We start from the raw sequence: 11398 nt of genomic DNA on the forward strand, positions 1-11398 counted from the left end.
GAGGCAGGGGCAAGATAAAAGGAAATAAAGTAGAAAATAAATATATATTAACATGTCTGTAAGTGAACGTGTTGCCACTCACACACCCTTATTTCTGACTTAATTGACCTTCTATCTGTTTCTTTGTGTTCACGCCTGCTCCCAGTAGACCAACAAAATAATAAAAAGTGCAATATTTCATCTATATCTTTTATATTGTTATAACCTATTCACGTGCAATAGCCTCTTTTTCTCATATTCACCATACAACTACACTGTTTTTGTATATACTGTATATGTATATATATATTTTTCCTTTTTTTATATCTTTTTTTTTTTTATATATTTATACTTTTACCAGTATGTGTATGTGTGAACTGCTGCTAAATGTGAATAAGAATAAGACCGACTTTATTTATCCCGGAGGAAATTGTTGTGCCAGAGTGCGATACAGAGGTCGTCACAACAATATAAAATATTAAAGATTCAAAGATTCAAGATTCAAAGTGTTTATTGTCAGGTGTACAGTGCAGAAACAGGTTTCCCTGTACAATGAAAATCTTACTTTACCATCCACACTGAATGCCAAAGAGTAAAAAAAGAAGAGGATATAATAAAATATAAAAACATATAAATATAAACTACTATTGCTAAATAAACTGCTATTGCTTGACATATAAATATATTAAAAAAATATATTTTTAAAAAATAAAATACAAAATTGAACAGAAATTTAGACACAATAAAATACAATTAAATAGTCTGTCCCTTTTTTTTAAAAAGGATTTCCCCACCGTGGGATAAATAAAGGCTAATCTAATCTAATCTAATCTAATGTTGACACAACGAAGACTGAAGCTCTGCCGCTAGGGGGCGCTGCAGAAACCACGCACTTCCTCTGCCGGACTCTTATTTTGAAAGCCTGCTGTCGTCATTGCGGACACGTTTCCTGACGTGTTATGTCGTAGCCGTCTGACGGTATGTGGAAAGTAGCAATGTCGGAGGAGGTTGGGAAGGCGTTACAGTCGGTGGTGGAGCGCGTGAACCAGGCGGCGGCACGGCGGCCCAAGGTAACTGCAGCCCGGGACGCTCCCGGCGGGGGCACCGCCGCCGGAGCTCCGCTAACGGGGTGCGAAAAAGTCGTGCTGCGGCAGCACGACTCGTTATGTAAGGCTGCCAAACATCTCAACCTTTGGATGGGAGACAGGCGGGCTGGTGGCAGCACTTTCATAACACCATGCACGGTCTGTTAGTTGTTATCTCATGCTGTCTGCACGTTTCTGCCTCCCATCACGGCTCCGCTGCTGTTGGCATGTTTGCAGCCTCCTCTGGGCAGCCTCTCCTCACAGCACAGATCTGGGAGAGATGTCCACCAGTGAAGATGTCATCTGCATGAAGTCCCCCCCCCCTTCCCCTTCCCCTTCCCCTCCCATGTACATAACATCAATGTTGATATGTAGGTCAAAGCATGTAGGAAGTACAGCATCTATAATCTAAGTCCTCATTGGAGCTGACTGCCTTCTATGTAACAGTAAGTTTCCTGACAGGGCTGAGTCACAGCTCTGCTGGAGCCAAGACACCTCAGCTAACACGCTGCATCACACCCCCAGCTCCTCCACTCACACATCCACTGATGAGCCTGTTCTGTCCTTCCTCAGACTCTACCCGCTGTGCCGCCCCGCCTCGTAGCTGTCAGCAAGACAAAACCCCCAGACATGGTGGTGGAGGCCTACAGACAAGGGCAGCGTAACTTTGGAGAAAACTATGTGAGTATAATACACCGCTGGTATTCATCACGTGGGAAATGATGTAGATACTGACCTCGTCCTTTATCTCCACACGTCAGGTTAATGAACTTGTGGATAAAGCTTCAGATCCTCTGGTAAGTTTACATATCACATATAAGACAGACTTTATTTCTCTCCACATCCAGGCTGTCAGCAGTGTTCTTCTTCCCTCATCCAGATTTTAGCCTCATGTCCAGAAATCAAGTGGCACTTCATCGGCCATCTACAGAAGAATAATGTCAACAAGCTTTTGGGTGAGTGACCGTCGAGCCTCGTGCTCAAGCCGGTGTTAAAAAGAAAAAAAACCTCTCGCTGAGTCTCGTCTCTCCGTTCCCAGGCGTGCCGAACCTGTTCCTCGTGGAGACGGTGGACTCGGCCAAACTGGCCGACAAGGTCAACAGCTCGTGGCAGCGCATGAGGGGAGGCAGCACACAGAGGCTAAAGATCATGGTGCAGATCAACACCAGCGGAGAGCAGAGTCAGTGTCCACTTCGTCACCTTTTCCACACGCCGCATGTCAGTTGATCACAAACAGTGTGCCACATTTTTGCTGTAGGTAAACACGGCCTGCCACCGGAGGAGACGGTGAACACGGTGAAACACATTGTGACCCAGTGCACCGCCCTGCACTTCTCAGGACTCATGACCATCGGGCGCTACGGCTACGACCTCACCCTGGGCCCCAACCCGGACTTTCAGGTACAAAGGACTCGTGAACCCAGAGCTGCTCCTGATGGGCAGGCCTCTCCTACCTCACATGGTAGTTCAGAAACTAAACTGAGTCTTTCAACACCTAAATATTCCCAGTATGAACTAAAAAAGATGTCTGCTGTATATCTGCAGTCACCTAAAACTCCCACCGCACACCAGCTCAACTAGTGATGTTGGAGGTCATTTAGAAACTCCCCATTTCATAGTTTGTCCTCCAGAGAGCTGTTTTTCTACTGCAGTGTCACACTTCTTTAACACCACTAATCTAAGGGATCCAGATGAAGCTCCGAATATCGATCTCAGTATCCCGCTCAGTAAATCCAGTGCTGGTGGGGCTGTAGTCTCAGCAAAGTGTCCTCCTGTAGATGCTGCTGAGCCGGAGGCAGGAGGTGTGCGACAGCCTGAAGCTGCCTGTGGAGGAGGTGGAGCTCAGCATGGGCATGTCCACAGATTTTGAGCATGCGGTGAGTATCACTCAGTCAGTCTCAGCACACGAATGGAAGCAAGTAACATTTGTGTTATTACATTTTTTGTATCAGAAACTTTATTTTAGATTTATTTATATCACTTATTATTCCACATAGCGGTCACACGTCACACTGAGGGGTTCTTCTGTGCTCCCGTGTGTTGTTGTTGTTGTAGATCGAGGTGGGCTCCACCAACGTGCGAGTGGGCAGTATCATATTCGGCAACAGGGAGTATCCCAACAGTGCAGCCAACACTCCGAACCCCAGTCCGGCTCCCAGCCCGGCTCCCAGCCCGGAGAAAACAACCAAAATGGTGTCAGAAGAGGCCGCCAAGAAGATGCAGCACCTCACCGTGTCTGGACACTAAGAAGAGGTTCTCCTCCTCCGAAAATACCTTTAACAAAACACAAAAAGTAAAAAAAACACTATTCACATGCAAACAGAACAGAGCAGTGAAGCAGATAATTTCCACAGAGCCATGTGGAGCTAGGATTGCAAAATGATTGCATAATTTTAAAGTGTATTTGGTTACTCCTCTTCACTTTTGTGTGCCCTTGTTGCTCTTTTAAGCATTAAAAAGTGGCATTCGATACAGAACTAGTTCTACCTTTTTTAAAAGTAGTGCGTTACTAACCTATAGTGCTCTGACTTCCTTCTCATGGATATCTCTCCTAACAAGACTAATGTACAGCTACTGAAAACATATGGTGACATATGGAAGATGACTTCACACGAGTAAAGAGAAGGTGAGGATTTGTTTGGATTTGTTGTGCTGCTGTGATATTTTCTACCTTTCCGACCCAACATGTGACAGTGCTGAAATGTGCTCGGCTGTGTACAGTGTCCCACAGATCAGGAACACACTACAATGTACCGTTTTTGTTGTACAGATGAAATAAAGACTTGATTTAATAAATCATTTATCCCTTTATAATGACACATAGTATTGTGCATTTGCTATTGTTTGCCAAATGTGTCAAATCTCTATTCTTGATATTAACAAACCCAAGAGTAAAGCCGAAACAGTGTTTTGTCGTGTAACAGTCTCGTGTCTGTGCTATGGTGTGGTGCACTGTCAGAAATGAGCGCAATGAATCTATGCAAAGTGATTTTTGATTTTCACACTGCAGCTGTCGCGGCGTCGCGGTGGTTTCTTCAAAGATGTCCTGAGGTCAGTGTGTTTGTGTGTCTCCATGAAAAGTGCTTTCATTGTCACTGGTACAAAAAAAGAAAAAAAGATTGCTCATTGAACTTGTGGTTAGTCGTGTGGTCGTCGTGTTAACGGGGCGTTTCAGCGTTGTTTGGTTTGGAATCTGGCTTTGAGGGAAGCCGAAGCCAAGCAATAAATTTTCTTGTTGAAAATATCTGCCATTTGCTGTGTATTTATTCTAGTGGGGGCAAAATGGCGCAAATAACATCAGAGACAGACAGAAGTTTGGCCAAAGTTTGTTTTAATAAGCACGTGGAGGTGACATCTGGACATTAGCAAAAATGTGAATGTTTTTCCTGATAATTTAACAACTTGAAAAAGGAATCAAACGCCTGAATATGTTGCATCTGTAGAATTGGACTCAAATCTAAACTTTGCTGTAGTGATGTAAAGTTCTTCCTCATTAAGAAACAAACAGAAATTTGCCAAAGGATTAAAATGCATTCAGAAATGGACCCAAAACGGCTCACCAAAATGACGGTGAAGTAGAGTAAATATGGATAAACTCTGCAGAAACACACAAGCTGTGACTGCTCAATAAATAAGTTCTAGGACACTGGAGAAACTAAAAAAAAACCTGGCACAACACAATGGAACAATTTGTACATCAGTGTAAAAGGCATTAGAAAACAAACAGGACAGTCAGTAAGCTACGCCTGTTATTTACAACGTACAGTAGAATCGTTTTATTAACAGACTGGTATCACAAACTGTATCTACACACCTGGCTCTGAAAATGTACACGAGTCTGGACTCATGCTAGAAACTATTGTATGTACAGTTGGTAGAGGGAAGGTACCATTTTAGTTTGACCCTCTATTCAGAAGCAATATAGAGACACTTAAACATGGCTGTAAGTAGACATAAGGGTTTGATTTAAGTGTTTATTAATGTGCAGCTCTAACTTCTCTTGTGACACATCTGTAACGGGTGTAGAAACAGATGAAGACTGAAACAGGACGTATTTAGAATTAGACTTATTCATCATGTTAATGTTCTTTTTATAAATGATTTATTTTTACCTCTTCACCTTCCATCACACCTACATTACGTCCCACTCCTTTAGCTGATAAAGGCCACACGACAAGGCTGACAGCTCTTCAAGAAAACTAGTAAGGGGACGTTGAGGCTCAACGTGTGACCGAAAGATGGGAGCACAGTTCTTAACAGTTTGAATCCACCTCTATAACACGTCGCGTCCATGTCTACATTCCTATATTACATTAGTAGAATAGGAGTGGGAGTAATCGGTCATTCATCACAGATGTTTCATAGGAGAAGTTATGGTTGAGAATAATCATACAGTATTAATAAACACCTTACAATGTCCTCCACGCTGCTTACAATTAGAATAGTGTGTTTTTAACCACTCATTAAGGGCTTGCATACTGCTTATGAATGCTAAATACGGTGTTAAAGTAAAGGGTTATCCAGAGTCCAGTATAAAGTGTGGCCGCTCGATGACCACGGCTGACAGCCTGTTGTTAGGACTTAGGAAATAAAATGACGTGCAACACTAACAATGATAAAAATGGCCTACATAAAACCCTCTACCAGTAAACAGCTCCGTCATTACTTGTAACAGCTTTAACGTTCTCATTCTCACACATCTATTGCGGCGGGCGCTCGCTCACGAATGATTTCACTAACGTTGCCTCTGCCTCTTCTTGCACGGGAAGGTAGGAAATAAGAAGAACAACACAACAAGAGAGGCGTCTGGAATGTTGTGCTACTGTGTTGTTGCTAAGGGAAAAATAACGATAGCCTAAAACATCTACAAGGAAAGCGCACTGCCCAGGATTTAGACCTGCCCCAGTGAATTTGCTTGTACCATTTATGGCTGATATTAAGACCACTTGTCTGGGCTGTGTGGGTGGGCACCTCTCCATTCCGCTCAGTCAAGTCTGTCTGCTCGTCTTCACGTTGTGTCCCGATGGTGCTGCTGCTGCTCAGACAGACATTACACCAGCTTCTTGGCCTCAAAGAAACTTTTGAGGTGTTTCATCTGCCAAATGCCAGTGATGATGAGGATGAGCGTCTGTGCGATGGACCACCAGAGGACACGCTGGTTGGTGCTCTCACTGGTCATGCGGAAACGCTCCTCGCGATACTGCAGAAGACAAGACACACAACGAGGTCCTCAGAGTGGTGGAATGGCTTAGACAGCAACTGTACCTGATGACCAGTGGAGTAAACCAAACATGACTTGATGTGCTTGTGTTTTTTTACTGACCCTCTGGTAGTTTTGCTCCTTCTGGATCTGTTCCACTTGGTCCAGTAGCTGCCGGACTCGCAGTTGCAGTTCGGTGAGTTTGTCCTTAGCTGCAATTTCAGGGTAGTTGTTGGTGTGCTCTCCGACCTGAATATCCAGATGTACTCTCTGCCAAAACAGAAATACGAACGCTTGTGTTCTGAGGGGATTAAATGGAATGATGGTTGTCTGACATTTCATAAAAAAAAGGGCTCAGAGAAGCAGAGCGTGCTCTGAAAAAGCTGAATTACTTTGATAAAACAGATTCACTAAGCAAGTGATTCCTAATAAAGCAAACAGAGAAAACTGTGTGATGTTCACTACCACAGAGGAACATGTTTTAGGATGATCTGTGTCATTTTCTGTGTTTTGGAGATAAAGGTAAGAGGTAAAATTGATATTTATCTAATTAAAAGCTTAATGGCTTCAGGGAAAAGAAGCTTTAACTGGCTTTAGAAGCAGAGCTGAACTGTATCTGAGTGACTGTAACAGCTGATGGCCTCATGTTTTCGCTTTACATATAAGTTTGTCTAGGAACAAATATGAAAATAAAAATCAGGATCAGTAATAAGAGTTGAAGCTAGATGTGCAATAAGTATGAGATGCAATATGATAGTAAACACTAAGTATCCAATAGATTACACCCTCATCATCCTTACTGGTGCATTAAGTCGACTGACCTCATGTAATTCCCGGCAGAGCTCTGCCTACTTCAGCCTGAGCAGAGGTCTAATCAGCCAGAATTATGGTGCAGGTCCATTTAAGAGAGCAAATAGTAAAAATGCTACTTGCTATGAAGCTACAGCTTCAGATCTAGACTGTTTATGGGCTTTATTTTATTTTGGGTCAAAATTAGACAGAACTGATACGTGCTGACTCATGTTCACAATGCACCAGTGGAGAGAAAACGTTACAGAGGAACTTTAAAGAAAACTGTTTCCTGAAATTTCCTGAAAATTTGCCAGATTTCCTGAAGTAAGTCTGGTTTTACAGGTAATGAAGGAGCCCGCAGTCTGCACAAATACACTTGCACAATGGATTTGTATACATTGATCATGTCAGTAATGTCATCACCAAGTAGCATTTGTGTGAACCATTCTGGAAAATAACTGTTGGGTTCGTACCAGTTTTCCTCCTGCAAACAGAGCCATCTTAGTGGAGTTGGAGTGTAAACAGATCTGATGCTCTCCTGGAGTGTGGGAGGTGAAGGTGAACCGTCCGTCTGACCCGTATTGTCGAGAAAGGATAATCTGGGAGAGTTGCAAGAGACACATCTTTAGATTCTACTCACATGGGTGTGAGTGTGTTTCATAAGATCTGTCCCTACCTTTGTATCTGGATCCTTGATCTCGACATGCATCCCGAGGCCGGGGGTGGACGGTAGGAAGGAACCCGTCTGCTTGTCCCACAGCTGAGTCCTGTACTTTCCTGACACACGGGCAAAGTATCATTAGACATATGCCACAATTTCACCCAGTGGTCATTCAAAGGACATTTACTTTTGCGAGACTGCTACACCAGAAACATTGGTCATCATTCATTAGTAGAAATATCAACACAGTTGTCAATATAATGTACCTAGAGAAAATAAAACCAATGCACTTAAAAAGAAATAGGCAGAAGATCAATAGCTGAAGAACAATAGAATGTATCTCGTGTCATTTTGCAATGCAAGGCCCCCATAAAAAGTTGAACTTCCATGACCTATCAGTGTAACATGACATGCAAACACATTTGAGATTAGGGATCTCAGACTCAAGTCTTCAGGGGCCACAGTGCTGCAGCTGTTTGTTGCAAACAAATGCACTGCATTCCCTCCAAATATTCACTCTCCTTTAAGCTCTGCTTTTGGTCTCCACCTACTCCTGAGAAAAGCATCAGACTCTTTTCCTGCTAAATGCCCCATTATGTTCACCAGCTAGACTCTAACTTCTGCAGACAATGTCAAACTGTCTCAACAGGTTTGATATCAAGCCTAATATCAGCCCAGTAACACACAGAGCAGCTGGTAAACGGACTGTACTTGTGTAACACCTTTCTAGTCTTTTGGACCACTCAAAGAGCTTTAACACTACATTCACATTCGCCCATGCACACACCATTCATACACTGATGGGAGGTCATTACGTCATTACCAAACCGACACTCACACGAACCCAATCAGCCAATGACGAGACAGGGAAAACTCCTAAACATGTGTCTTGAACCTCAGGTTGATATCTCAACGCATTCTTTTCTGTTGATAATTATTGACTGGCTTATGTAGTCAGAATGGTTTCACATGTTAGAATTTCTTTTAAAACTTAAGATCAGCAAAGTCGTCAGATGATCCGTAGATGACTCAGGCTCTGTAGTTTCAATAGGATTTTGAGAAATTGATGAAAAAGTCACCACATTTTGACATTTTTAGAGCCCAAGACCATTGGAGCAGAGATACGGGAGGCTTGATTAAAATGATGAAAAACTTTTGAGTCTAATCCAAGCAGGTTGAGATATTTGTTACAGTGCCGCCTTGAGGAACTTTTGTTGTTTGTAGGTCTTACAGTTTGGGCTGCACAGACACTCTTAGTGAAGAAAAATAATGGGAAAAAGAAGAATAACGAGAACAAAACTGATGGCCAGGACCCCTGAAGATCAGTATACAGGTTGCTGATGTCGGCTACTTTTTTAATTTGCCACAACATCCCCTAATGACAAATGCTTGTTTTGCATATAATGAACCAGGGTTGAGCTCTGGCATCAGACCAGACCAGCAAAACCAGAAAACGAGCCAACCTTGTCTGCTGCAGCCAATGAGAGAGCTGAGCGTGAACCAAAAGAATGAGCTGAAAAATGCTGAAGCACTAAATAGAGCTGCAGTGTTTCATAAATGTTTAACATCAAAATATTAAGAAAATTAATAATTTAGGAATATTGTTTAACAAATGTTTAATTATGTTCTGTAATTATTTTAAATTTTCCATTAATTATCCATTGCTATTGGACAAAATAACCAGAATCTGTGTGGCTGGACTGTGAAGGGGATCAGGACCAGAAGACTTGTGGTCACACAGCACCATCAGCACCATCAGCACCACTTCTCTGTGTCCTCTCATTATTTTCTGTTTATGCCCTTTATTACAGGTAAGCAATGACCTTACTTACAACATAAATGAAGAAATACCATATAAATATATAAGCACAGCATCTACGTTTAACTATTCTGAGGATGTACTTTGGATTCACATACAAACATAAACAGATTTATCAAGACATTTCCACCACTGACTGTTAAATCTCTCTTAAACTAGAGTCTTGTAACATGCAGTCACTCATGTGGCTGGAGGTGCAGCTCAGGTGCATGTCAGTGTCAGTGCAGAGATGCTAACCAGCAGCTCCAAAACTCCGCAGTAGACAGGAGAGTTTACCACATTATGCTCATAACGTGTCTAAATACCACGAAGCAGGCGTTTCTCCAGCCTGCCGGGTCATTGTGTCTGTCCTACTGTCATCTTCCAGGCAGCAGCCAGCTGTTCGCCTGCACTGCTAGTTAGCTGCACCAAGCTAACGACCACACAGCACCTTAGCTTACCGATAACCATGGTCTCGTCTGGAATTTCCTCAATGAAACATTTCTTCTCCGTCTCTCCTATGTGGAAATAGAGTGCGTGGCTTGGATAAATCCAAGCTAATGTTAAAACAACTGCAGCGGCCGGGACAGAGAGCATCATGTAGCTTCTTCCACTTTGCGCACATCAGCAAAAGACGCTCCGCGGCTGCAGCCAGTTGACGTCACCTCCCACTGCGGAAGAAGGAAGGGGGTTTCCTGGAGCGCATGCGCAGCTCTGCCCTGAGTTTAGTCTCTAAGGCGGCACTCACTGCAGGCTGGATACCCCTCCACACAGACCCAAGACACAAGCACGTTTATTTACCAGGTGAGTCCAGAGTCTTATAATAATAATAATAATAATAACAATAATACCACTACTAATAAAAATATATAACAACATGCACAATCATAGTAAGGCGCTGTACTATATAATACTAATAATACTACTACCACTACTACTACTACCAACAATAATATATAACAACATGTACACTCAGAGTAAGGAGATGTATTATATAATACTAATAATACTACTACTACTACCAACAATAATATATAACAACATGTACACTCAGAATGAGATGTATTATATAAATTATAATAATAATGATGATAATAATAATAATAATAATAATAATAATAATAATACAATATATACAACAACATGTACATGTATTCAAGATTCAAGATGGCCTTTATTTCACATATACACACACCCAGCTCCATTCAGAAAAAATGTACAGTGAAAGAAAGCTCATCAAGAGAAAGCCAAGAGTGTGCAAAGCAGTAATCAGAGCAAAGGGTGGCTACTTTGAAGAAACTAGAATAAAAGACATGTTTTCAGTTATTTCACACTTTTTTGTTAAGTACATAATTCCACATGTGTTCATTCAATAGTTTTGATGCCTTCAGTGAGAATCTACAATGTAAATAGTCATGAAAATAAAGAAAACGCATTGAATGCGAAGGTGTGTCCAAACTTTTGGCCTCTACTGTATCCTCCTGAGACCCGGCAATTCATTTTTGTCCCCTGTACAGGACATGCATTTTAGCCATCTAAGTTAAGCACCATTTATGCAGTCTGTTAAAATCCTACTGTACTGTCAAGAGGACATCCTTGGCTTTCTAGTGATGTCAAACCTGTGATGGTTTGGCCATCAGAGCACATGAACTTTCTTTTTAAAATGGCTAGAATCTCACCGTCCACATTTTATGGCATCAAGGGAGGTAAATGATAAATTTTTTGCAGATATCATGCTTCTCTTGCTAATAATCAAATTGATTCTTCAATATAAGAGTCTTATCCTCAATTTAGTAAGATTTCACAAATGTACAGTAATTTTAACCCTTTGAAAACACAACTTTTATTCAGCGTCCTTTGTAGTGGACAGCAGGACTAACTAC

General features: G+C 42.0%; 2 protein-coding genes across 2 annotated transcripts; one reads left to right on the forward strand and one right to left on the reverse strand.

Annotated features, from left to right (window-relative positions):
• Nucleotides 1–922: 922 nt before the first annotated feature.
• On the forward strand, nt 923–4308 carry plpbp (pyridoxal phosphate binding protein). Its single transcript, XM_070840033.1, has 8 exons — nt 923–1049; nt 1638–1745; nt 1826–1861; nt 1945–2020; nt 2104–2244; nt 2323–2465; nt 2843–2941; nt 3120–4308. Exons 1-8 carry the CDS (start codon nt 960–962, stop codon nt 3309–3311), a joined length of 885 nt encoding a protein of 294 aa, XP_070696134.1. The 5' UTR covers nt 923–959; the 3' UTR covers nt 3312–4308.
• A 1179-nt stretch (nt 4309–5487) lies between these two features.
• Nucleotides 5488–10142, reverse strand: tmed4 (transmembrane p24 trafficking protein 4). The gene is made up of 5 exons (XM_070840036.1): nt 9977–10142; nt 7733–7833; nt 7530–7655; nt 6388–6534; nt 5488–6264 (listed from the first exon to the last, which is right to left on the reverse strand). Exons 1-5 carry the CDS (start codon nt 10113–10115, stop codon nt 6115–6117), a joined length of 663 nt encoding a protein of 220 aa, XP_070696137.1. The 5' UTR covers nt 10116–10142; the 3' UTR covers nt 5488–6114.
• Between the last annotated feature and the right edge of the window lie 1256 nt (nt 10143–11398).

The sequence above is a fragment of the Pempheris klunzingeri genome, chromosome 11 (assembly GCF_042242105.1).
Source record: "Pempheris klunzingeri isolate RE-2024b chromosome 11, fPemKlu1.hap1, whole genome shotgun sequence".
Taxonomy (NCBI): Eukaryota; Metazoa; Chordata; class Actinopteri; order Acropomatiformes; family Pempheridae; genus Pempheris; species Pempheris klunzingeri.